The sequence below is a fragment of the Natrix helvetica genome (assembly GCF_964273705.1).
Source record: "Natrix helvetica genome assembly, chromosome: 9".
NCBI lineage: Eukaryota > Metazoa > Chordata > Lepidosauria > Squamata > Natricidae > Natrix > Natrix helvetica.
Genome location: NC_138560.1, coordinates 8,500,150 through 8,527,594, shown reverse-complemented (window position 1 = coordinate 8,527,594; position 27,445 = coordinate 8,500,150). Strand labels below are relative to the sequence as shown.

General features: G+C 40.2%; 2 protein-coding genes across 2 annotated transcripts in view; both read right to left on the bottom strand.

Annotated features, from left to right (window-relative positions):
• The window catches only part of LOC309396514 (IgGFc-binding protein-like), a 63,583-nt gene extending 55,546 nt beyond the window's left edge, over positions 1–8,037 (bottom strand). The window contains exons 1-4 of the mRNA XM_081961673.1: positions 7,972–8,037; positions 4,816–4,869; positions 1,927–3,147; positions 284–483 (exon numbers count right to left, since the gene is read on the bottom strand). Of these exons, the coding sequence (XP_081817799.1) occupies positions 284–483; positions 1,927–3,147; positions 4,816–4,867 (1,473 nt within the window). The 5' untranslated portion in view covers positions 4,868–4,869; positions 7,972–8,037. The remainder of the gene's footprint in view (positions 1–283; positions 484–1,926; positions 3,148–4,815; positions 4,870–7,971) is intronic.
• A 7,499-nt stretch (positions 8,038–15,536) lies between these two features.
• Positions 15,537–24,075, bottom strand: LOC309396513 (IgGFc-binding protein-like; the record flags this gene model as incomplete). The annotated part of the gene is made up of 7 exons (XM_081961672.1): positions 15,537–16,749; positions 16,905–17,285; positions 17,743–17,942; positions 18,359–18,929; positions 19,494–20,089; positions 20,515–21,079; positions 23,059–24,075. 7 exons carry the CDS (start codon positions 24,073–24,075, stop codon positions 16,456–16,458), a joined length of 3,624 nt encoding a protein of 1,207 aa, XP_081817798.1. The 3' UTR covers positions 15,537–16,455.
• Between the last annotated feature and the right edge of the window lie 3,370 nt (positions 24,076–27,445).

Below are 27,445 nucleotides of genomic sequence, written 5' to 3'. Positions count from 1 at the left end.
TTCAAAATTTTAAAGATCACAATAAAGGGATAGTGAGAAATTAGGAATCATGATTCCATATACTCTGAGCACTAACCACCACCAAAATTTATCTGTCATTTATTAAGAAGGACTAATGTTTTAAATGTTTTAAATGTTTTATTGCATTGTGTTTTTATTTGGTGAGCCACCCAGAGTTCCTGTGGATAGATGGATGGCTATCTAAAGTTATTCAATAACTAAATTCAGTAAGTAAAGGCAACAACAACAGAGAGTACAGAAGTAAGTCCAAAACATTAGTTACTTGATAATAGTGTCCGTTGCTGAAACACCCACAGTTTTCTTTGGGAATGCAAACAACGCCATCAAACAAAAACCCATCATCACACTGGCAGCCCTCGGTGCAGGTCTCTGGACATGGCTCAGCATTTGTGACATTGCCACAGTAGTTGGAGCAAGTGTCAGTGCAGACTTCATAGTGACTGTTGGCTGGACAGGTCATAGCTAAATGGAAAAAAAAGATGAGAAGAAAGGGGGCAGATAATCTTGGGTACCTCTTGGTAAGTAGTGAAGAAATGAGATCCACGGATGGAAAGGAACAGGCTCCAAAGGTGATATTTTCAAGAGGCAAAAGGACTTTCTTGTTTTTCTCTGAAGATATTTCACTTCTCATCCCAGAAGCTTCTTCTGCACTTTTTCAGGGACAAAGCTGAAAAAGCTTCTTGGATGAGAAGCAAAACATCTTCAAAGAAAAACAAGAGAGTCTACTTGCTTCCTGAAAAAGCTCCTCTGGGACAACCAGGACCTGGATGACTGAGTATGACGAAAGGAACAGGTCACTGATAGGAATTTTTTTCTTAGCAATGTCAACAATTTTTTCCACCTAGCTGCCTTCTACAATGTTACAAGCTTCAGCTCTCTAATTTCCAATAAACTTCTGGCAATTACCAACTTGGAGTTGATTGATTATAATAAGCACTGCTCAAAGCTGAGTATAAATAAAGTTGGAAAAGAAAGTCCCAACTTTTTTTAGATCAGATTATTTTCTTAGTTGAAACATGCTTAAAGTGTCATCAAGATCCCACATTTCTTAATGTTAGATGCTATCAGATTCAGGAACTTTTAAAAGGTTAAAAATGATTAGTCAGTTGATTACCATAAAATGAGAATTAAATATTGAAATCCTTTCTTCAATGCATATAAAAATATGTGTCAAAGAAAGGACGAACAGTGGGTAGAGGTTTCCAGAGGAGCAACATGGAAGATATGAATTTGTTAGTCTACTTGTAAGTCAGTGTGGAAACAAAAGTCAGAGGGACCCATGAGATTGGAAGATACAGAGTCAGAACTGAGAAAAGTTTAAAGTGTTGCCCTTAATGGTTCTGTGGCTGCCAAATGATGTCATGAAAACTCTTCTAGACTTACAATAGAGGAGCATCCCATTGTGCCCATGGGATGTTGCAACTGTCATAAGTACAAGCCTTTTGTCAAGCAACCAAATCACCTCACCTCAGGGGTGCTGGGAAGGCCAGAACTTCAAAGACTCTGTTCATAATCACCATTCATTCAGTGCCATTATTACTTTAAATTGTATATTGATTTTGCATATATATAGAAACTTATATTTGCACTCCAAATCCCCTCTTATTTCTTGAAAGTAATATTAAGCATTTAAATACTTATCGGAGAAGCAAACAGATGTGAGTCATAACTATGCATGATACTAGAGCAGGTTTTCTCAACCTTGGTTCCTTTAAGAGGTGTGGACTTCAACTCCCAGAATTCCCTAACCAACATGGCTGCCTGGGGAGTTCTGAGAGTTGAAGTCTGCACATCTTAAAGGTAGCAACAGTTTCCGTCAAGAAGAGCTCCTTTCAAGCAAAAATGCAAACCCACACAATTGGACAGACTCACAAAGTCAATGATATTAAGTTTGACAGTACTTACGGGAGGTACAATGATCCTGTGAGCCAAAGCCATCATACTGTGAAAATCCAATAATGAAGACCCCAAGTGGAACAGAAAGACCCAATGAAGAAAGGAAACCTCCTCCGCTAGCCAAGCTGTATTCAGTCCAATGGTATTCTGTGTCTGGGACAGATTTCCACTGGCTTTTTGCAAAAGTCTTCCTTTGTATTCTGATTCCACTGAGATCAGAGGTTTTGGCTACAATGATTGCATAATTATTCAACTGCTTCACAGAAGGAAGATCATATGATTTGCAAAAGCTTGTAACTGCTGGAATATTGAGTAGCAATGGCCTCTTGTCTTGGCTTTCACCACCAGTAGAGAAGTAAAGCACCTGGATTCTACCACTGGCGGAAATAGAAACTGGCTCAGAAGAATATTTGTTTAGCTGCATGACTTCTCCAGATTCCAGGGTGTGGGAGCTTAGCACATCCCCATGTTGGTATTTGAGATAAGTGTTTTGGGAAGCTGTTATATACAATGTGCCGTCCCTGTTTTGGAAAGGGAGCAGAGGAACAATGAAGAAGGTGCCCCAGCTTGAACTGGGCAGCAGCTGTTCAAAAACCTGGTTGCAGGCGTTGTCTTTCATAATACAGCTGTGTCCGCTGAAGACAGCCACAGGTTCTTTTGATTCGATTCTGGTACCTGATAAATCATCTGAGCTTTGCAGCTGAAGTGCTTGGAATGCCTCAAGATTAACAGAAAGTTTACTCCCTGCAGGATACGTCTGTCCGTTGAATAGCACATCTCCTTTTAGGGAAATGTCAACATGAGTGGCAGCTTCCTGAGCTACAATGGCAAATTCCTTGAAACCATCTGTGTTGCTATCATTTGGAGTTACCACATGATACACTCTATCTAGCTGGTGGACTGGGAGCACAAGAGTAGTGCCAACCGAAGACCCTCCGTGACCCTGGGCAAAGACTGAAATGTCTTTGCTAGATTCAATGAATACAGTCATATCGAAATAATTTGATCCACTCATCTCAAATGTGTTTGGGAGTCTAACTGTTGCTGTCATTCCTTTGTGGATTACAAATGTTCTGGAGAACATATACTTGCTTACTGACACTGTGACATTAGTTGTGGGATGATGACCAGTGATGAACAACTGGTATTTAATGTCAGATGGATATTTCTGGTGATCTTGCATGTAAGCCATGATAAATTTCTTTCCACGAGGACTTGCTCTTTGGGAGCCTAGAAGAGAAAACAAAGATCTTGGTCATGTTTCTCTCAAATGTCCCAAAGGTGCTTTTCAAGAGGTGATTGGACTTTCTGGTTTTTCTTCTCTCCAACAGTTGCACAAGAAATGACAAAAGCAAACTTTCAAAGGCATACAATTGATAACTGTGATATAATGAAGTAAATAATATTCTTTTTGGGGGGAGTGGGGAGATACAAATAGCTCTTGTTCTGTTATCAGGCTTTTCTGTCAGACTGTTTGCTTGTAACTGGATGAGAACCAGCTCTCATAGCATTGTTAAGAAAGGTACTGAAAATCAGGGCTAAACTTACCATTTCTAGGTGGCCACCTCAGAAGGCGAATCCTGATGGGTGACAACGTGAGGATGATGGAGAAATAAATTATGAATTAAATGGTCTTCCTGTCTTGCTATTTAATTGAGGTCCATCACACCAAGGCATGAACCTAGAGCCAACATTTGGCCATCACAAAGAACTACAGCAAATATGTACCCAATATATAAAATAAAAGGGGTTGTAATTTTTCCTGATCAAGTACATTTAAATGCTAGACGACTGATGGCAAACCTGTCAAAAATTTGAAAAATGTCTAACTTGACACTGCAGTGTCAAAATGCCTCCCTCAAACAATAGAGACAATTTTTCTACCCCATCCCCATCTAGTGGGGCTCGGAGGAAGAGCCAAGGCTGGGCCTGAAGAGATCAACTTCAATTCTAGTGTCTATGGAGATTCTCAATTATCCAGATCATGGTTTATTATTCCAAATGTGCGTTTCAAAGGCAACTGGACTTTAGTTTGTTTGTTTTTTCCTTGAAAACAGTTCACTTCTCATCCAAGGAGCTTCTTCCGTTCTGACTGAATGGTGAAGAATAGAAGGATTTATACTGTTTGCAGTCATCTGGATGTTACATTTTCAAGGGGAAAAAAAACCCAAGAAAGTCCAGCGAAAACACACCCCGGTCAGAGACTCTCCATTCGCCCTCCATTCTCACATGGCTTCCACAGCCTCTAAAACCCCTGCGACAATGGGGCATGCTGGTGGGGGTTGGCAAAGTGGCGTGTCACCCAAAATGTCAGGATGTGTCATTTTTGACAAATGTGGGAAGCCCCCCCTCCTAGAAGAATGAAATGTTTTGGGAAATATTAAAAAAGGCAGAATATTTCATTTCCCTAAATGAGAATTAGAGAAACATGCACTTAAATGTGCTGGCTCCCTTGTTTTTTTCCACCTTGTTTAACAAATACAATTAATCCTAGTTGCTGGCTCCCTTGGGGTTTTAGTCCTGTCTTGAATGGATTACCAAATATGCATTTTTTAAAAGGTGGCCTCCTCAGTTTGGGGGGGGGGGAGGAAGACTGAGTCTGCTTTCTGGCTTTTAAGAGCACGTTTCTCTATTTCTCATTTAGGGAAGTATAATATTCTGCCTTTTTTAATATTTCCCAAAATATTTCATTCTTCTAGGAGGGGGGCTTCCCCCACACATGTTTCATAGGTTCGCTATCATTGTGCTAGAAGGAGAGTAACTTTAAAACGATCTTGAGGAGAAATACTTCGAAGCTCAGCATTCCCTCCATCTGCAAGCAAATAAAGAGACACCCCAATATTCCTTACACACATTTGAAACAACAGAAGTATAGATCAAACAGTCCCTTTTACTCACCACATATTTGGGCCAAACCTGCCAAAAGGAGCAGAAGTCTTCTCAGTGCCATACCTACAAAAGGAGAAGAGATTAAGGATATTTTTTCCCCTGCACCGACATATCCTGCACCCCCAGAAACAAAGCCCAGCTGTCACTATGCAGACATCATTGTAACTGGCATGAAATTAAAAGGTGAAACGATGATAATTAATTTGTCAACATGATTGACAGCCAGTTTGGTGTAGCAATAAAAGGCACCAGGCTAGGAAACAGGAGGCTGGGAGCAGACCTGAGGAGAAGGGAGTGCAACCAGAACATTCTTCCGGGGCTCAAAGGGAGGCCATGAAGGGAAATTTGTTTTTAAGTTTTTACCAAGCCAAATTTTTTAAAAGAAAAACAATATTGGATAGATACTTCATACTCCTTTGTGTGCATAGCAAAACCGCCTTGCAGCCTTGTTTGACATAACCTTTATTAAATGCATTGCTTATGTATTTTGTTTCATTATTTGTTTATATACTAATGTGTATTATTGTTTTTTATTATCTTTTACAGAAGTCCCCGTTACCTTTTAAAATATATTTGCAAGTATGTTTGAATAAACGTACAATTATGACATTACTGATCTATGTGTCCATGTGTATGGGGGGGGGCTGTTAGTCTTGTTCCATCCCTTAATAATCCCCTCGGTGGCCCTGGCTGGGAGTTATAATTCTATATTAGTCCTGAAGCCGTTGGTAATAATCCACTCATCAGGAATCACAGGTAAATTGAAGATATCGCTCCCAAGTATAACTATTATTAATGATGATGGTTGGGGACACATTATGCAATGATCCAACACTCTGGAGGAGCCTGTGTTGCTGGGGAAGATGGAATGAAAAAGGATGACCAGCAGCAAAGTGGATGGGCTCAGTTATACTGCCGATGGGACATCAATTTGATGGCAGATCAATAATCAGTCAATGATATTTAAAGGCACCCCAAAAATATTCTTTATTTGTTGAATATTTGGTTCAATATGATGACACTGGTATCAATAGGAGGGCAACACAAGAGATGCTAGAAGATTCTAGAAGGGGAAAGGGTTACATACAGTGTGTCACCAGGCGCCCCCTTGAGGGTGTTAGGCAAATCAACCCAGAGATTAAAAAGCCCGCCAAAAGAGAAGGTAGCTGGTGAGGTAAGTTTAACCAGCCAATCAGAAATGCCGATGTAATATATGAACTGCATACAATACCTGTTGTGAGGAGATTTGGTGCGCTTGCTTTAAGGCATTAGTTCTGACCGGAAATATTTTTTTTGAAATGTTCCCACCCATCTTTGGGTGATTATTTGGTATAACTCACACTAGATGAAATACATGACCCAACATTGGTCAGAGCCAATAAATATATGAAAATGCCTCAGTGTTGCAGCCTTTAGTTAAGGGACTAGTCCTCATGAGGCTTTTGAGAGAATCTGAATCTGAGTAAGGCTGGGTGAAGTAAGGAAAAGTTCCTCTCTAGCCTCTACTCCTGCCTGCATTAAGCTGACAAAATGCCCCACTGAATCTATGAGCAGATATGTGTAGGACTGTGCTTTAAGGCCAAATATGTCATATGTAGGAAAATGTAGCAGGTGCTCTCACAAAATGGCTGCCCTGATGAGTGCATGGGCATCCTTGGCAATTGGAGTTTTGGTCAAAATGTGTTACGACATCATATCCCTCATGGATGCTTATAAGTGGGTGTAATTGGGCTCAAAATGCTTTTTTTAAATCAAAAACAAATCAGTGAACTGTTTTAATAGAAGCTTAAATAGCTTAAATAAATAGCAAAGTTGGAAAGTAATCCCCAAACTGCATACAGTATTGAATTTTCAGATCCACACAATATTAATTGTGGGGTTATAAAACAGCTAGTATCTGATTCAAATTTGTGCTTCGGTTTCAAGAGATAAATCAATTCAATATGTATGTCAGGCATGCACAAAAGTCCATGAAATTATTGAACTCAGTTGAGTGCATTTGATTTGATCTGAAGCATTGAATTGATCCAGGAATTTGGTTCATCTATTTAAATCAAAGGGCCAATTTTGTTGCATTACCTTCCAACTGAGGATTCCCATACCTGTAATATTGATTGATTTCATGAAAGAAAATCAGGCGTGTTCAGAGAAAAACACACACTGGATTCAACCCCCAACAGTTGCACAAGAACCCACGCAAAATGCAAGCACGCACCCACAATTTTAAAAAAAAGTATCTAGAAAAACCCAGCACCCTATTAAGCAAACAAATCAATTGAATGACACACATTGATGCTAATGGAAGCAGTATAAAGAAGCACATGTAGAAGTTTACATACTACTGGAAAAATACCTACCATATAACCTTCTTTATTGTTAGGATTCCCACCAGCCCACAGCTTTAAATTTCAAAAGGTGACTAGTCTATATTTCTTAGAGTGACAGCAGTGTTAAAAGTGGAAGGAAATGAGTTCTGCTTTCTGCTTTTTGGAGAAAAAATGGTGACATAAATAAAATCAGACAAAGGGAACCAGGCAAGGTCTACAGTGGTACCTTGCTGTTCATCATTAATTGGTTCTGGGAGGTGCAACAATTACCAAAAATGATGAGTACCACAAGTTTTTCCCATAAGGAATAATGCAATGAGTCACAAAGCTGCCAACACCAACAAGTTCTAGCATGTGCATTACCAAACGAACAAATGTTGAGTGCCAGGACAAAATGTTCAAGTTAAAATGTGTTACCAAATTTGATGAGCTTTAAAGCAGTTGAGTACACAGGTACCACTGGATTCTGATTTCTCTAAATTGTGAAGTAAAGAAAATCAGGCAGCAAAGTTTATTTATGTCATCAAATCCTTTGGAATAGAATTTTCTAAAACATGAACTGATCAGAGCCAGTGCTCCATCCTTCCCTATATAGATACTTTAATAGACACATAGATGAAAAACTTGGGAGCAAAACCTCATTTGGTAAGGTGGAGTGTTCTCCTGTTCTTAACTGCCAGTATTTCCCCCCCTAAAATTCTAGATTCAAAGAGGAACTGTTCAGAACTGCAAGATGATAAGGGGAAAAACCTGAAGCTTAATTGAGATATCTCAAGTATCATTTCTTGTTTAGTTTCTGGAAGTCACCTAAGGCTCAATGTAAAGAAGTCTTGCTTACCTTCAGCCCAGGAAATCAGCTTTGGTCTGACAGAGAAAGAAGAGAAGGGAGAATTCTTCTCCCTCTATTTTTAATCAGTGGTCCTTCTCCTTTTTATAGATACAGAGATCAAAGCAAGTTCTCCAATGAATTTCTGTGGAATTATCATTCATACCCCAAGGACTGGGGTTATTACTTGTAAAAAATAAAAGGGAAGGCTTGGCCATGACAGTTTGGCTGATTTTCTTTTGGCAATGAAATCATGAATTTGAATGAAATCACTTAGCAATTTTCCCCCCAACTATGTGATCAGAAATAAAAATGCTAGCCATCTGAACCATGATAGATAACCATAAGCTAATGAGATTTATATATTACCCAATGTAAAATTGGTCCACAGAATTGCTTAATAATGGCATCTGATATATTTGCTCAAATCAATATTAAATTGGAAGGAAACATGGAAAGTACTTTGCAGTTGAATGAATCTGATTTACAAGGGAGGCAAATAAAAATGACATCAATTGTTGTTTGAGTCACCTATACCTGGTGAATCTCTCTTGGAATCAATAGCAGCTTTGCAGAAAACAGATAATCAGTAGAAGGTTGTAATAATCGGATGGTAGAGCTATAACAGTGAGGAGAAGCCATAAGGGCTGAAGTGCCTCCATTCATGGAGATGTGAGGAATGAAATCAACCAGAAATTAGCCTACCTCCATTGGAGAATTCTGACTGAGAGTTGCTGGCTCCTGGTTTTTGTTACCCACTCATGCATGAGGTAACCAAAAATTGCAATGATCTTTGACATCCTATTGATGAGTCCTGTCCTGCCTCTCTTGTTTCTGTTGCCAGCAAGTATCTATCCCCCCAACATCCTTGCAAGACAATATATGATAAAATCTAATTGATCAACTTCAATCAACTTCAACCTGTGTAGACTTCAATTCTCAGAATTCTCCACATGCTAGTTGGGGAATTCTGGGAGTTGAAGAACACATTTTCCAGCTGCCAAGGGAAAGACTGCTCTAGTATCATATATAGCTATGGCTAAGGACTGTTTGCTCCTCTGTAAGAGTTTATAGACAAAACTCACTTAACAACTGCCTTACTTACTAATGGAAAATCTGGTCCCAAGTGTGGTCTTAAGTCAAGGACTATCTTTATGATTGCATTGGGGCTTAATGCAGTGGTGAAATTCATTTTTTTTTTACTACAGGTTCTGTGGGTGTGCTAAATTTCACTCCTGGCTTAATGCATCTGTTTTCACCTTTATTTGGCTTTAAAATGTGAAAAAAATGGTCACACCAAAGTTTCAGCAGCTGGTCCCTGAATATATTCCAGAACTACATGAATGGTAGCTTCAGGTTAGGGATTGTCCAGTCTTGTGTTATAGCAAGAGGAGGACACAGGCAAATGAGATTTGGGGCCTTCCCTATTGCTTTGTGCTTCATTTCTAGATAAAAACATTAGCTTACAACATTTTAAAAGTATTTCCATTGTGTTTTCCTCCAGTTGCTGCCCTCACGTTCACCTTAAACAGTGGTGGGATGCTGTCCATTTAACAACCGGTTCGGTGAGCGCGTCCTTTGCGCACATGAGTGCTTTGTGTGTGTGCACAGCCCTGAAAATGGAGGATTTAGAAGCTCAGCTGCTTACCATCCAAGTCAACAATGGTAAGTAAAACAGCTGGGGGGGGAGAATCAGCTGTGCTGCGCAATTGAGATGAGCTACAAAGCAGGAAATAAAGGACAGGATAGAGCAGGGGCTGGTGGGAGGACACAGCTGATCATCAGAGCTACCGGTTCTCCTGAACCGGTCCCAACCGGTAGAATCCCATCCCTGACCTTGAATCCTGTTTGTAGTGATGTCTGAAGAAAGGCATTGAAACACTGTAAGGCTTTGTCCTGTACATAGCTATGGCCTAAATTCAGCTCTGCACAATTTTTATTTAATTGGAAATTCTTTCTTTCAATTGCTACTCTGATACTTGCCACCATTTTGTGTCCTTAAAGTAGTCCTGCTGGCGCAGTGGTTAGAATACAGTATTGCAGGCTAATTCTTCTCACTCCCAACAGTTCAATTCTCACCAGCTCAAAGTTGACTCAGCCTTCCAATGAGGACCCAGATTATTGGGGGCAATAGATTGACTCTGTAAACCATTTAGAAGGGGCTGTAAAGGACTGTGAAGCGGTATATAAGTCTATGTGCTATTGCTATATAATTTTAAATTCTACTGCTATTAAAGGTACATTGTGCTGTTTTTGCACATGATGCATTCTGTACATGTGCTGTGTATCTTTTGAACATCACTTTATTCATTTAAAGTCACCTATCTCTCTCCAACGTCTGGAGTTTGAGAATAAGGATGGGACAGAATGAGATGGGACAAATTGTGGGATGCCAATCAATGTCCATTTTGGAGAGGCCCCATCTTCCATATTCTAAATCAGCTGGCTTCACAATTCCATGTATCTGTAAGCAATTGTGAGAAGGACCATAGCTGTATTGCAAAGTTTTAAAAGAAAGTTAAGGTTGGCCTTGCTTTGTAATTGAATATGTATTAGAAACAGCTGCCATTTCCCAGGAATAAGATGTCTCTAGGCGCACTTTTTTATAGTTAACATAGAAAAGAAAATGAAACAGCCATGATCGGCCAAAATATTTGATGAGTCTAATAGTTCATCTTTGGGGCAACAGCATAATATATAAAATAAACAGATAATCTGGACCGTTTTGATTTTTGAGAATTAAGATGTACTACTAACTGTATGTGCAGCAGTGACTTTTGCCTCTAAAGATAGGGGAAACTTCAAATTTCCCCAACATTGGAAGAAAGATACAATTCTGACAATATCTGATTGTGAATTTACACTTGGAGAATAAGCAGCAATGGCAAAATTAACAGAATATATTCAGAATACAAGTTGAATCAAATTTAAATAAGAAAAAATCCAGTTCACACAGTACATCGTGCAGCATAGCAAATATAATTGATTAAAGAAGGGCATTTAAATATCTGCAAACACTAGAAATCAGCAGGTGTATAAAAAGCTGGAAGTTTGAAATCTAATCATTTATTTTCTTTTCGCTTTTCTTTTGGTGGGGGAGGTATTTAAATTGCTTATCTACCTTTTCCCTTTCTTAACATGTAAATGAAATCTTAAGTAACAATACAATGGGGACCACAATACGAATTAAACAGCTCAAGATTAAACTTTTTGACTATACAATAAATATTGTGATATAATCTACAGTGCATTTTTCTTTTAATATATTCAGTTGTGGATTAAAAAAAAACAAAAAAATTTATGCTTGTAATAGTAACATCCTAAATCATAATTGATATTTATAAAATATTTTTTCTTTCTCTATTTCCAATGGTCTAAGTTAACTAAATAACAGAGTATGAATAAGCTTCAATTAAACATCACTGCATTGTATTAAGATGTACAAAGGCATAATAAAAAATACTTTGCAAAATTAAAAAGTTTATTTTTTATGAAATTAACATACAGGTACTCTTCGATTTACAAACTTTCATTTAGTAAATGATCGAAGTTACAATGGCATTGAAAAACTGACTTGTGACCATTTTTTACACAAGTGTTGTAATATTCACATGGTCACATGATCTAAATTCAGATGCTTGGCAACTGGCTCATATTTATCATATGTGCAGTGTCCTGGGGTCATGGGATCACCTTTTGCAACCTTCTGACAAGCAAAGCTGATGGGGAAGCCAGTTTCACTTTATAACTGTGTTGCTAAGTTAACAACCGCGGTGATTCACCTAGCAACTCTGGCAAGAAATGTCGTAAAATGGGACCAAACTCATTTTCATCTGTCTCACTTAGCAACTGAAATTTGGCCTCAATTGTGGTTGTAAGTCAAGGACTAAGTGTATTTAATGGCTGCCAATTATAAGGTGCTAATTTTTATCTATATTTTTTTCAAATCATCTACCAATAAGAAATCCTGACCACATTTTTCCAATACTTAGCTAAATCTATGTTTTTCTGCTGCAGCCTGAGATTTTTTAAAAAATTGAATATTTGATTCTGATTGATTCCACATAAAGATAGCAATGGTCATTGTAGATATTTCTAAACTGTCAAAGAAAAGAAAATAATTTTGGGGTTTGCTAGTTGTTTGGATGGAAACTTAAAATCCTTGGGGTGCTGCCCAGCCAGATGTATTAATGAGTTCCAAGAACAGGAAAATCTTTGGGGCTTTTTCGTTAGAAAAAGAAAGTAAAACTGATGCCTAGTTCCTCAAACTTTGCAATCTCCCTTAGGGATAACAGCTGTGATATTGTGAACGCACCCAATACTGTGCCTATGATTTTAGCATCCTTCAACAGAAAAATACCAGTTTTCCATTCTGTATCTGATAGTTCCCTCAAAGATCACTTGGTAGAAGCTATAAAGGTAAAGGTAAGCCTGCATGAGATAGAGATTGGAGGCTTGTGGCCTGTTGTTTTCATGACTTTAATCTGGCACCTTCCAGATGTCTTAGACTACATAATCTTCCAGCTCGTCTATTAGGGGAGTTATAGTCCAAAATATCTGGAGGGTGTCCATTTTCCCCTCTGATGCATTGGGGCATCGTCCTAATTTAAATTAAACATTTCCTGACATGATGGCTAAGTTCATCAACAAAGCTGAATTATAGCTCTACAATGTATCCCATTCTCTGTTATCTGTGTTAAGGATATAAACCATGTGTCTTCCTTTTATATATTATTTAATTTACATAGCTGTCCATCTCAACCAAGTGATTCTGAACCTTCTTTTCAGGTATAAATTCATATGCAGAGTTGCTATGGAAATTAGCAATTTATTCAAGGTCGAGAAGGTAACAGCAGACAAGGAATGCCAATCAAAACAAAATTCCCAAAAGAAAGGTTGTGCTTTTAACCAGAGTATGCCGAAGAATAATCAAAATTCAGGTTAGAGTTCCAAGACCCAGATCAGGGTTCTCAGCTGATCCAGAGGCCAAACTTTTACAACTAGAATTCACATAAACCTCACACATGATCCAGAAATTACACAATGTGGAATCATGGCTCAGGGCTTCCTCTTAACCCAGGCTGCAACCATATGCCTTTAATCAGGGGATTTACTCCCTTGCTTGGCAAGGAGTCTTATAGAATATCTCTGTTCTGTTCTCCACTCTACTTGTCTTTTATTAAATCACCCTATAGATTTCTGTCCTCTCATAATTGAATGTTGGAACTTGGAAGGAAGAAAAGAAGGACAGTGACTTGGTCTTTTGAGCTAGAGGAGAGGGGAGCATGAGAGAGAATGAGATTACATAAGTTGAAACTGGTTGAGGCCTAATTTAGGTAACATATCCATTTGCGTCTCTTAGAAGCCAGGAATGGAGTCAAGGAGAAGAAGGGCCAGTTAAGAGATGGAGAAAATGAAAGGTGATTTTGATGGAATTAAGCAATGTGTTCTGGAAATAGACAAATAAAGCTAAACAGGGGATGTCCAACAGAGTGAATAAATTAAAAGTGATTAAACATTTTGAGAACAAACTAAAGTGAGAACATACTGGGAGAGTATTTTAGACATATGTATCGGAACAGTAGTGACATTCCTCAAAATAGACTTGAATGCCATGTTAGTTAAGAAAAACATGATAGACAAATCATAAATGCCACGTGGAACACTGATACAGATGCAGGAGTAGAACATTGGTGGGATTCAGCCAGTTCGCACCAATTCGGGATAACCGGTTGTTAACTTTCTAAGCAGTTCGGAGAACAGGTTGTTGGAAGAAATCTCCTTTTGTTTTTGTCCACCTTACAGGGCTAATCCTGTAAGGAAGGCAGGAAGGAAACATTCTGGTGTTGTTTCTAGCCTAATCTTTATTGCCCTGCTTACAGAAACTGCCTCTCGGTTAACCCTTATTACATTGTCACAGCTAAGGCAAAGCGCCCAGCGACCTGAGTGACATTGAGTTGGCCACGCCCACCCAGTCACATGACCACTGAGTCACTCCTACCCAGCTGGTCATTAGGGCAGAGAACCAGTTTTTAAATTATTTGAATCCCCCCACTGGTGTAAATGATATAACTGCAGACATGTTAAAATATGGATGTGGTTAAACTATAGAATGGCTAGGCAGCTTTGATAAACGGTACTATGGTAACCCATATTTTACAAACTCCGTCTGTATCAATTGATCAATCAATGATTATACGGTGTATATGTATGCACACAAACACAGATACCAGCACATAAAACTGCTCAATATCTCTTACTTCAAATTAAGATTCCTAGCAGTGCCTTACTCCACCTGTAGGTCTTTCTGTGATAATTTTTATATTGAATTTTTCAGTTCTTTTATTAAAAATGTGTTGACCATTTTTAGGGTCATAGAATTTATTGTTGAAAAATGGAGTATTATTATATACTCCGGTTAAGTGTGGCAGAGAATTATTGTCCTGATGAATTAACTCATACAGTGTGACTTTGGTCAAAGGATAAGAAATAGCAGACCACTTACAACCTGTTGGTTCATATTTTCAGAGAGATTTCCTTATCAGATTCCTCAGTAACTTCAACAATGACAGAACTTCGAAAAACTTATACTTCTGACTCCAGAATTAACATATTCTGTAGATTAGCCTTTTTGAGGCATTTTAGTTTAAAAAGTGTTGCCTTATGACCGGGATGGCGAAACTATGGCACAAGGGCCACAGGTGGCACGGTGAGCCATTTGTCAGAGCACGCAAGGCGTTGACCTGTCAGCTGACTTGAGCATTTTTTTGAGGCAATTTTTCGCCCTCCCCAGGCTCCAAAGGCTTTATAGGAGCCCGAGGAGGGCGAAAACAGCCTCCCCCCCACCTGGAGGCTCTCTGGAGGCTTCAGGAGCTTCCCTGAAGCCTCCGGAGCGCAAAAAGCCACCACTACCGGCAAATCGAAAGTTCGGGAATAGACTACTGGTTTGCTCGTAGGGTCATTTTTCATCCTCCAGAACCTTCAGGGAAGCCTCCAGAAGACCCTGAATGCAACAGAGGACTTAAACCAGCCCTACGAGCAAACCGGAAGTCCGTTACCGAGCTTCCCGTTTGCTGGTAGGGCTGGTTTTTTGCACTCCAGAGGCTTCATGAAAGCTCCTGAAGCCTCCAGAGGGCCTCTGGGTGGGCGGAGGAGGCTGTTTTTGCCCTCCCCAGACTCCTATAAAGCCTTTGAAGCCTGGGGAGGGCGAAAAAATCATACAAAAAATGGGGGGACTGTCTCTCATGCGTGCATGCGTGCTGGGGGATCGTTTATTGCATTACTGCGCTCCCCCCGCTTATGGCACGTGAGCCAAAAAAGGTTGGCCATCGCTGCCCTATGATGCACCATTTCACCCACTTAAAGGTTACAAACAAACCTTTAGAGAGTTTTACTAGTATATGAATTATGAATGATCTCCAGCTCAACTGGTTTGCAATGATATAGGACTTTATAAATGTAATCATTTTATGGTCAGTGTGAGCAACCAAATATCGAAGCATTTCCCTGTGTACGAGCAATATTTATTGCTTTAAAAAAAGTGGAAAGCAGCATTGATTTATCTAATCCAACTTTATTACATTTGCTGCACAAGCAAGCGGTTTTAAATATTAAACAAAAGGAAAGTTGCCATTTTAGGTTGAAACTTTGAGTGGGAGGAACATAGGAGAGGACAAAGCTTATGAGCGATTGGCAGTCAGCCCTGCAATTGCCTAAACTACTTTATGATTATCTAGTGTGGTGAGAAATGTTTCCCCACCAATTTTTGCTAGATGTAGAATTGAGTATAACTTGGTTGGACTTCATTATGTCCGTAGGTTAAGCTTAAAAATGCAGTTAGGTAGTTTCTTCTCCAGCATATTCAAGCCATAATGATAACTGAGTTCGCATAACACACGTAACTTCTTTACTGCATTACTTCATTTTCTGTATTTGCACAATATATCCAACCATAAACAAATGCATTCTTGCAGCTAAGGCGCATGATGTGGAGAGCAAGGAAGATAATCTTGGCAGAGATATGCAGGAATTGTTAATCTAGGCAAAAGGAGATGAAGTCCTGAGCAGGAAGATAATATTCTAAAGTATCTCAGGCAGACATCTCTCTAATTCCCTGGAGTATAAGGAGGACATAGAGCAGAGTCAGATTTGCAAGATTCTACTACTATAGCCAGTCTCAATAACAGTGGTTTCAGCTTTCCTGTGATTTCCTGGCCTGATCTACCTAGTGAGGCTAACAATAATTCCTCCAAAATGCAGAAATTAATCAAAGTTGTCTGTTCCATTGAAAGTCTTATTTGTGGGTTCAGGGATTCTGAAATGTCACTTTTGAAGGATGTTTCTGGGATGCCCTTCAAAGAGAAGCTGAAACTCTGGGATATCAAGAATGCTGTTTCTCCTAAACAAGTATTTGACCATATGCTACACAAAATGTTGGGCTTCCCTTGTGCTTTCCTGTAGTCTGTTACATCAGATCGCAAGCACAGATGGAACAGTCTAGAAGCAATTTTCAAGAAAATCTTCCGCCTCCCAGGACTTGAGTACTTCATCAAAATTATTTGTTCTCTCTCCACTGGCCAGCTTCAAGTCATCCAAATGGTCCTTGTTGAAGTTTCCACAGGCGGCACACAGCTTCCCTCTGAGGGTCTCCTTGGCTGCCATTGTCACCATCCCGTCAGGATGGAGATAAACTTGCACTTCAGAATCATGGTCAATAACAATTTTATCTTGAATTTTCCTGATGGACACAGGGCTGTTCTCATATGGCAGCTTTATATTCTGACCGTTTACCTGGAAAACATGATTGAGGTAGGAAAACAGTTAGCAACCTGAAAACATCCCGGCATCCATTTTTAAAGATGCGGGGTAGAGAGACTTTGAAGAATATATGTTGAAGGCTACTAAGTGTTCCATAACTTCTTGATTTGCTCTTGATTTTCACTTACCCAAAACCTTTCTCGGTTTATAATCTGAATGAAGCCACCTCGAAAGTAAAAGAAGATAGATCTTCCAACCACCATCTCCTTCGTATACACCTTTCCAATGCTCACTAACAGCCTGAACCAGGAGGCAGAGTTCTGGTCACAAAGAGAAGCCATTTCGTAGACTCCACTGCAGGAATATCTCCCTGCGGCACCATCGAAAGAAGTGAAACGCGCTTGGGCAGTGAGTTGGCATTGAGCTTCCAGCCTCACGCAGCCATGCACACCTTCCCAAAGGGCACAGGTCTCTCCAAACTGGCAGCTGCTTTCTTTGCACTGGAGGTGGCCTGCTGACTGGCAGTTGCATTTTTTTGTGCAGCCCTTTGAGTATATGTGCTCGCCGATCTATTGAGCAAAGACCCAGAGTCAGTTACAATAAGAAAAGCATTCCCTCCCTCCTTCCATTCTTCCAATTTCTGAGTTTTGCCCAATTTTATATCTTGTCTGTTGTTAAGTGAATCAATGCAGTTGTTAAGTTAGTAATCTGGTTGTTAAGTGAATCTGGCTTGCCCATTGACTTGGCTTGTCAAAAGTTTGCAAAAAGTGATCGCGTGACCCCAAGACACTGCAACCGTCATAAATATGAACATCTGTTTCCCATGGTCATGCCAAACATCTGAGTCTTGATCACATGACCATGGGGATGATGTAGAAGTCATAACTTTGAAATAAGTCACTTTGTTCAGTGTCTTTGTAACTTTGAATGGTCACTAAATGAACTGTCAGGAATCACTCCTAGTCTCCATCCCGTGAGAAGTAGCCCCTTTCTGCTCTCAGCCACATCAAGGGAGAGAGAAATTACCTTGAGGTAGGCTCCGCGATAAGTGCAGCCACATTGCTTCATGGTTACACATTGAGATCCATCAAATACATAGTCCTCATCACACTGACAGCCTTCAAAGCAGTTCTCTGAACACTGACTTGGACTAGACAAGGCGGCACAGGTGGAATCACACGTTCTGGTGCAGGGCTCATAGTGACTGTGGGCTGGACAGGTGAGAGCTGTGGAAAGCAGAAGAAGCAAATAGATTAACATGGCTAGGGAATTCCAGGAAGTGAAGTCCACATCTCCTAAGCATCTAGGCAACAAATTTAAGGATTCTTGGAACAAGGACCCGCATTTCCCTGAAAATAAGACCGGTCCTATTTTCTTTTGGGCTCCAAAATAAGTAGTAGGACTTATTTTGGGGAAATTCCCCTCCCCCCAATGTATTTGAAGAATCCATGGGAGGCCCACTTCTTCTGCTTCCTTGTAGCGGGGCAGGAGGTCTCACAGCCATGACACCACAAGAAACCAGATGGAATGGGCAACTGGGTAGCCATTAATAAGAATAGTAAGGCAAGGCACAGGAGGAGAGACAAAGACATTTGATGCAGAGAGTTGGCTATTTATGGAAAGTAACTTCCTACAAACTTACAGCAGAAGGAAGAGCTTCTCCAGGCTCGAATGTTGGCACCAGATGCCTGGCAAGCAGCTACATAGGCTTGAAGACTTCGACAAAGGGACTCTTGAGCCTCATTGGTTGTACAGGCCTCATTCAAACAATGTTCAAAATATTCTGCAGGATTCACCAGTGAATGGCAGCCTATGAATGGACCTGTCTTGGATGGGATCATTCCACAGAAGTTCCCAGCTTCATATTTTGTTTTCTGGGCTTTGTTGCAGATGGGACATCTGTCCCCACAGCCATCAGAACAAATTACACCATTCACTGGGACCTTCCAAGAAGCTGCAAATTCTTCCACATTTTCAGTGAGTTTTCCATTAGGTAGCATGAAGTCATCCTTCGGATCTCCATTGAAGTTGCCAGCTAGGCCACACATATGACCCATATAAGTACTAGGGACAGAAATATGAACATATGAGGAAGTATCATATAGGACTGTGAGGCCAAAGGTTGTGTAGATAATGATGTTGTTCCCTGCTTGGGTGATCCAGAATTTCCCATCAGCTGCATTCATTGGCAGGGTATACAACTGTCCATCCACCTGTACCAACAAAGAATAAAAATTGGGGATATCTTCTGGTTTTACGTGCATAGAATTTAATGCATGTTTCACATTGCTTCCTAGCAGTATTTAATATTGTTTTTTTCCTCTTCACAACCCTGGGAAAAGAATAAAACGCAGCTTCAATTATGATCTTGCAGTCTGCATTAGCAAAATCATCAGAAGTAGAAAGAATGCATTTAACTCCCAAATCTCACCCCCCCCCCCATTTAAAAAAATCTTCTGAGATTAAGACCAAAACATCACTGCTGAATGTAAAACTGAGTTTTTCTGCTTGATTGTGGTGCATTAAGCGCCTAATAAATTTAATGCACCTGTTTTATTAAAAGAAAACAAACAGGCAGAGATTTCTGCTTCCAGTCATTTGGGAGCTATCCCTGCAATATTTCCATGTTCTCTGGAGTTATACAAAGTGTGTGTGGGGGGGATCTAGCCCCTATTCTTCAAACAGTTTTCTGGCTCTAGGATTCAAAGCCTTTTCCCCAAATATGATAAATGAAAACCCATAAAATAAACTTCCTAGTGATAAGCTCTTTCACCTACCGTTGCCTGCCACTTTAATCCCCTCTGAAGGGTGATTGTGTAACCATGAATGAAGACCTTCAGATTCCGGATTAGAATTAAAGGACCATCACCAAGTTTCTCATTCTCTACCCACACAGTGAAGTTCTGGAGCTGAGGATTTTGCCGGCAGACTTGAGCTAAGGTGTAAGTACAGGAGCCATAGAGTTCAAAATGCCTCCCATCAAAGGAAATGAAATGAGGGTCACCCAATACAATGGCCTTTCTGTAGCCTATGGGGTGGCAGCCTTGAACGCCCTTTACAGTCTTGCATTCCTCATTTTCTCCACAAGAGAACTTTTGACATTCTATGGTTGTGTTATCCTTGCAGATGCATTTTTTCTGACAGGAAGTGGTGGGATAAAACTCTTCTCCCAGTTTGTAGTATCGGCCTTGGTCAAAACAGCCACATTTGGCCTTTGAAACACACTGATCCCCACTGCGGATAGATCCAGAGTCACAAAAACATCCTTCTAGGCATGGAACATCACACTTCTGTGGTGAGATGAGGCTCTTGCATGTGGAGGGGCAACCACTGCCACAGAGCTCATAGTGGGTGTTAGGTGGGCAAGACATACCTGAAGAACAGAATAAAGAGAATGTTGCTTATCAAATTGTCACAAAGAAGAGGGGTTAACACCAGAAGGCAAGATAAGAAAAAATGGATGGAAACTACTTCAACACATCTGAGGGGCACCAAGTTGAGGATGGCTACTGTGATATAAATGGGGCTCTTCATCAAATGACTCTCCCATTTCTATTACTGGATTTAGGCTCTCTTTCATCTCTCATGCCAGCTACACTGTTTCCCCGAAAATAAGATATCCCCCAAAATATTGCAACACAGCAGCAGTCATGAGGTGACCATACTCACCGCCTCCTGCAGCTCAAAAATAGTAAGACCTCCTCCAAAATAAGGCCAAGTGCTTATTTTGGGGGGGTGTCAAAAGAAAATAAGACCCTGTCTTATTTTGGGGAAAAGACGGCAGGAGACAAGACTTACTGCAGAAGGATGGTGATCTCCACTCCTCAACTTGGATGCCTTGAGCTTGACATGCTGTCACGTAGGAGCTGATGGCAATACAGAGGGCCTCATGGTGACCTTGATATGCGCAGGTATCATAGACACAATCATCAAAATAAGACTGAGGATCAATGGCATCATGGCATTGCCTGAAAGGCCCACTCTTTCTTGTAAGAATCCCACAGTAGGATGGACCTTGGTAGGTTTGTTTATCAGCATCACTGCACACTGGGCAATTTTTGGTGCACCCAGAAGAGCAGCCAGGAATATCTTTCACCTTCCAGCTGTTTGCAAATTGAACTTCATCCTCTGCTTGGGTTCCATCTTTCATGAGAAAGTCATCATTTTGATCTTCATTGGCATTACCACAGAGGCCACAGAGTGCATTGGCATAAGAGTCGGGAACAATGACCCTGGCATAGCTGTACCAGTCAAAGCTGACACGCAGATCAAAGTCTGTCTTGATGAAGCCGTGAACTCCACTCTGGTAGATGCTCAGTTTATTTTCATAGGAGAAGGGTAGTTCCACAAAGATGCCATTGACCTGAATTAAGATACCAAAAAAAAAAAAAAAAAGTCAAGGAACTAACAATTCTTTCCTTAAGAGCAGATTTGTTTTTGTTATATTTCAGACTCATCATCTCCCCTATTCCACTCCATGGGCTATTTGACAAATAAGCAAAGTAAGTAATCTATCACTATATAATAACAATAAATTTATACACAGGGAAAAAAAACCAAATGGAAAATTACAGATGTAATTTAAATTTGGCCCTAGAAGATGAAACAATATAACAAACAAAATAAGTTGTAAAAATTACACAAAACAATTAAAACACTAACTTGATAATTAAAATAATTTCTAGTTCTCATGAAATTCTCTGAGCCTAAGAACAAATTCTGTATACATTTCTAAATACTATAGATCATAAATAGATATTTTTATGATATCAAATAAGTGACTGACATCCTCCCCATTAAACCAATATCCAATCAGGAACTGGATGAAAAACAATAGGGAGGTGTTATACAATACAATACAATAGTAGAGTTGGAAGGGACCTTGGAGGTCTTCTAGTCCAACCCCCTGCCTAGGCAGGAAACCCTATACCGTTTCAGACAAATAGCTATCCAACATCATCTTAAAGACTTCCAGTGTTGGGGCATTCACAACTTCTGGAGGCAAGCTGTTCCACTGATTAATTGTTCTCACTGTCAGGAAATTTCTCCTCAGTTCTAAGTTGCTTCTCTCCTTGATTAGTTTCCATCCATTGCTTCTTGTTCTACCCTCAGGTGCTTTGGAGAATAGTTTGACTCCCTCTTCTTTGTGGCAACCTCTGAGATATTGGAATAATGCTATCATGTCTCCCCTAGTCCTTCTTTCTCTTAAGCTAAATTTAACATTTAATCTTGCTTATAAACATTTGATTTATTGTCAGTTTATTTTTCAATGAAAGTTAAACAAAATTAACAAATAGAATTAAAGAAATTCTGCAGTCCTAGCAAGTCAAAATATCCTCCCATGTACATTTCATGAGATTTAATCATGAAAAGAGGCCAAAGAAGTCTTGCCCACAATGAATGCATTTGTAAGCAAAAACCCTACATAGGATGACCATATTATCTGCAATCTGCTTCGATGTTGATGCCGTTTGGTTTTGGGCTCTGCTCTTTTACAAGGATCTCGCTTGCTTTAGATTTCGTGCTGCATCTTCTTCCCTTCTGGATCTCAGATTTACATCACTCTTTCCTCTCCCCCCTCTGAGCTTCACTGACTTGCATCTCAGTGCTTTTGCTCAGAAGGGATTTCCACTGGCTCCCTTAGCCAAGGTTATCCACTCCGGAAAATGCCCTGGATGACAAAGGATGCTGCCCTGCTATTTTCAAAGTACACAGTGCATGTTATATTTAATGGAGGGATACACCTTTACATCTTGTAATCTGCCATGCCAAGTTTCTCAGGAAATGGCAATACAAAGATGAATGGATAAAGGAGATGGAGCGAGGGGGAGAAAGTGTGTGTGTGTGTGAGAGAGAGAGAGAGAGAGAGAGAGAGAGAGAGAGAGAGGGAGGGAGGGAGGGAGGGAGGGAGGGAGGGAGAGAGAGAGAGAGAGAGAGAGAGAGAGAGAGAGAGAGAGAGAGAGAGAGAGAGAGAGGAGAGAGAGAGAGAGAGAGAGAGAGAATTACTGTGGGTAATTCTTTTGTTCCTTTTGTCCATAGAGTGAACATCATTAAGGAGGTGTTTTTCTTTTAATATGTAAGGAGGTGAAATGATTGGAGTCACCATGCTTATTGTCTTTGCATTCTCCTCCTGGTTAGCTGCAAATAGAATCTAGATCAACTCGGCTTGATTTCCGAATAGAGAAGTCAGTGGAAGATATAATGGATTGAAAGTGGCCCCAGATAAATATGAGCAATCTGAGTATCCAATAAAGCTTTAAACATTTAAATGTATATTATAATAAGAACCAGCTTTAAAAGACAGATATCATCATCATCATCATCATCATCCGCCACCAGTACCATCAATTTATGAGGATACTTACCTGAAGAACAAAGAGCAGCAGTGCCGTAGCCATCAGATTTACCACCTCCAAAGACGAAAAGTCTGAATGGAGAGTTCTCGTGTTCCACTAACAGGGCACGATCTGTTATCTCCACATCTTCTTCAGCCCATGAATATTTGGTGCCTGGGATCTGTGTCCACCGGATCGTCCTGCCTTCCATTGTGATCCTACCAGATTCTGACGATTTGGCTATAATAATGGCCTGATTTGTGAAGTCCTTCATTCCATAAATGCCGTATGAGTTGCAATAGCATGTGATGGCAGGGATGTTCATGAGGAAAGGGTCATAGGAATCGTTTCCTCTTTTGGCACCAGTAAAAAAAAACATGACTTGGATTCCAGCATCAGCAGAGATAAAAAGTGGTTGAGAGGTCGGGATCTCAAGTTGAACCACTTCTCCAGCCACCAGAGTACGAGATTCTTTCTTGGAGCTGGATTGATATTTGAGTAAAGTGTTCTCTGCAGAAACAATATACGCAATATCATATTGTGTCTGGAAAGAAAGAGGAGGGACGATGAAGGTGGTTCCCCAGCTCTGAACTGGCAGGAGCTGCTCAACAACATGATCACAGTATGTGAACTTGGAAACACAGGTATGTCCACTCAAGACAGCCACAGGTTTGGTCGATTCAATCCTGGTGCCTGATAAATCTTCTGTGCTTTGCAGCTGAATTGCTTCAAAGGCCTTGAGGTCAGTCATCAAGATGGACCCAGGACCGTAAACCTTGCTTTTGTATGTCACCGTGCCTTTCAGGTGGATGGTCACTTTTGTGAGATCCTCATGGGCTATGATAGCGAATTCTTTTGTGCCATTTCTTATGGGGGTGACCACATAATATAACTGTCCCAGCTGGTGGATGGGATAGGTGATTGTTCCCTCACTTGTAAAAGGCAAGTAGTTGTAGGAGATGACAGAAATGTCTTGGTCAGCTTCGATCAGCACCACCTTATTAAATTTGTCACTCCCCACCATTTCTAAGGACCGTGGTAATTCAATGGAAATGACTTCTCCTTCATTGATGGTTTTGTGCAATATCGTATTGCTTGTCGACACCGTAATATTTGTCAGAAAAGTATATCTAGGGATGTACAAGCTTTTGAGTAGGTTTCCCAGACTTGTAATTTTGCATGAAGGCAGTAACAAAACTCTTCCCCCGGGAACTTACATGACAAGTTCCTGAAAAAATAAAAGAAGGACTCGTAGGAGTGACTCGTAGGAGTGGATAGATCTGCTTGTGCATTAAATTAGGATACTTTCCTCTTTGGATTTGGGTCTGTTAAACTTACCATTTCTAGGTGGCCAGCTCAGATGACCGACCGGTCCTAACAACTTGAGGATGATAGATAAAGTCTGATCATAAAGATTTGGCTTAAGTAAAGCGTAACCATAATTATCAAATGAGCATACCCTAGAGACTGGTATAATAAAAAAGGTTTGCTTTTGCGGGACAATTTATCAAGTCTTTCTCTCATCCACTGCTCTAAAGCATCCTGGTGGTTCTTTAAAGGACCAAGTATTATTTTTAAAAATACATTTTGCGTCTGAATGGACAGCATAGTTGCACAGCAGTTTTTCTGAGTTCTCACAAGAAAGAAGTAAACTTCAGATCGCTCTTCACAATGTTGTGCTTTCTAAATGGATCAACAAATTTAAACCTGGATTATTATTATTTTTAAATGAAATTCTGGATAGAAAATGAAGACCACTCGATATGAAATTTGTAATCCATTCTGTGTGTGTGCGCGAGCGGGCGCACATGCGTATGTATGTATGTATGTATGTATGTATGTATGTATGTATGTATGTATGTATATGTATGTGATGTGGTGGTTCAGTGGCTAAGACGCTGAGCTTGTCGATCAGAACAGTCGACAGTTTAGCAGTTTGAATCCCTAATGCCACATAATGGAGTGAGCTCCTGCTACTTGTCCCAGCTTCTGCAATCTAGCAGTTCGAAAGCACATAAAAATGCAAGTAGAAAAAATAGGACTACCTGTGAGGGGAAGGTAACAGAGTTCTGTGCACCTTCAGCATTTAGTCATGCAGGCCACATGATCACAGAGACATCTTTTGACAGCGCTTTGAAACAGAGATGAGCACCTCCCCCTAGAGTCAGGAACAACTAGCACATATGTCGGAGGGGAACTTTAGCTTTGTATGTATGTATGTATGTATGTATGTATGTATGTATGTATGTATGTATGTATGTATGTATGTATATAATTAAAAGCTTTAACTAAAAGCATTTTATTTAGGAAACTAGGACTGTCCAAATTATTTGATACATTGTAAAAAAAATTCATTATGACATTTTTTCCTTGCAAATGTTTTTTTTTTACTTTTATTCAGAATATAATGCTTTTTTAAAATCCTTGTTTACATGTTATTGGATGTCTAATTTTTCATGATGTAACTGGACAGATGACTTTTCATAATCCAATCAACTTTTACTTTGAAGTATCTTTGTTGTGCAAACCGTAAAAAGAAATGTAAATCTATGTTCCAGGTTCTCTCTTTTGTAGTAGTAGTAATAATAATAATAATAATAATAATAATAATAATAATAATAATAATAATAATAATAATAATAATAATAATAATAATAATATTCCAAAAGCACTGGAATTACATTTAAAACAGTTAAAAATTGACAAAATCACCATCAGTCAAATGCAAAAGGCCGCACTGCTTGGATCCGCACACATATTACAAAAATACGTTACGACGTCCTAGGCCCCTGGGTGGGGCCCAACTAGTAATTAACGCCAAATCCGGCGAAACAACTGGCCGCTGTGATACAATTCTGTTGATGCAATAATAATAATGATAGTCCTAAATTATGAATTAAATGGTCTTCCTGTCTCGGTATTTAATTGAGCTCCATCACACCGAGGCAGGAACCCAGAGCGAACATTTGGCCATCAAAAAGAACCACAACAAATATTTACCCAATAGATAAGAAGGGATTGTAATTTTTCCTGATCAAGTACATTTAAATGCTTGAGGACTTATGGCAAACCTGTCAAAAATTTGAAAAATGTCTAACTTGACACTGCAGTGTCAAAATGCCTCCCTCAAAAAACAGAGATAATTTTCAACTCCACCCCCGACCCCCATCTAGGCTATCCTACTGGGAGGCAGGGCCAAGGCTGGGCCTGAAGTAGAGATCTGGGCCTCAACTTCAGTTCTGGTGTGTATGGAGATTCTCAATTATCCAGATCATGGTTTATTCCAAATGTGTGTTTCAAAGGCAACTGGACTTTATTTTTTTCCTTGAAAACATGTCACTTCTCATCCAAGAAGCTTCTTCAGTTCTGACTGAATGGTGGGGAATAGAAGGATTTACACTGTTTAAATGTGATTGTTAGCACCAGCCAAACGTTTTCAAGGAGAAAAAAAGACCCAAGAAAGTCCAGTTGGCTTTTTAAAAGCACCTTTGGCTCTAGTACCCCTCGATAAAGGCTGCCTTAGGGAGCAGTGCAATTTCCCCCCAGCTCAGGGCTCCCCAGGAGCTTACCTGAGGGGGAAAGGTGAGCACATTGCTTACCTTTAGGTGGTGTTTTCTCTCTTTGGAGAGGCCTCTGCAGCCTAACAGAACCTGCTCCAGGACTCACCAGGCCTTCCTTCTCGAGGTGGCTTTGGCAAAGGCTCTGCAGCCTTCAAAACCACACGAAAACACACCCCGGTCAGAGACTCTCCATTAGCCCTCCATTCTCACATGGCTTCCACAGCCTCTAAAACCCCTGCGACAATGGGGAATGCTTTGGAGAAGAGTTGGGGGTGGGGGTTGGCGAACTGGCATGTCACCCAAAATGTCACAATGCGTCGCCTTTGACATGGGTGTCATAGGTTCACTATCATTGTGCTAGAAGGAGAGCAACTTTAAAACGATCTTGAGGAGAAATACTTCCAAGCTCAGCATTCCCTCCATGTGCGGGCAAATAGAGAGACACCCCAATATTCCTTACACGCATTTGAAACAACAGAAGTATAGATCAAACAGTCCCTTTTACTCACCACATATTTGGGCCAAACCTGCCAAAAGGAGCAGAAGTCTTCTCAGTGCCATACCTACAAAAGGAGAAGAGATTAAGGATATTTTTTCCCCTGCACCGACATATCCTGCACCCCCAGAAACAAAGCCCAGCTGTCATTATGCAGACATCATTGTAACTGGCATGAAATTAAAAGGTGATACTATGATAATTAGGAGGACCATGATTAACAGCCAGTTTGGTGTAGCAGTAAAAGGCACCAGGCCAGGAAACGGGAGGCTGGGAGTTCTAGTTCTATATTAGCCCTGAAGCCGTTGATGACAATCCACTCATCAGGAGTCATAAGT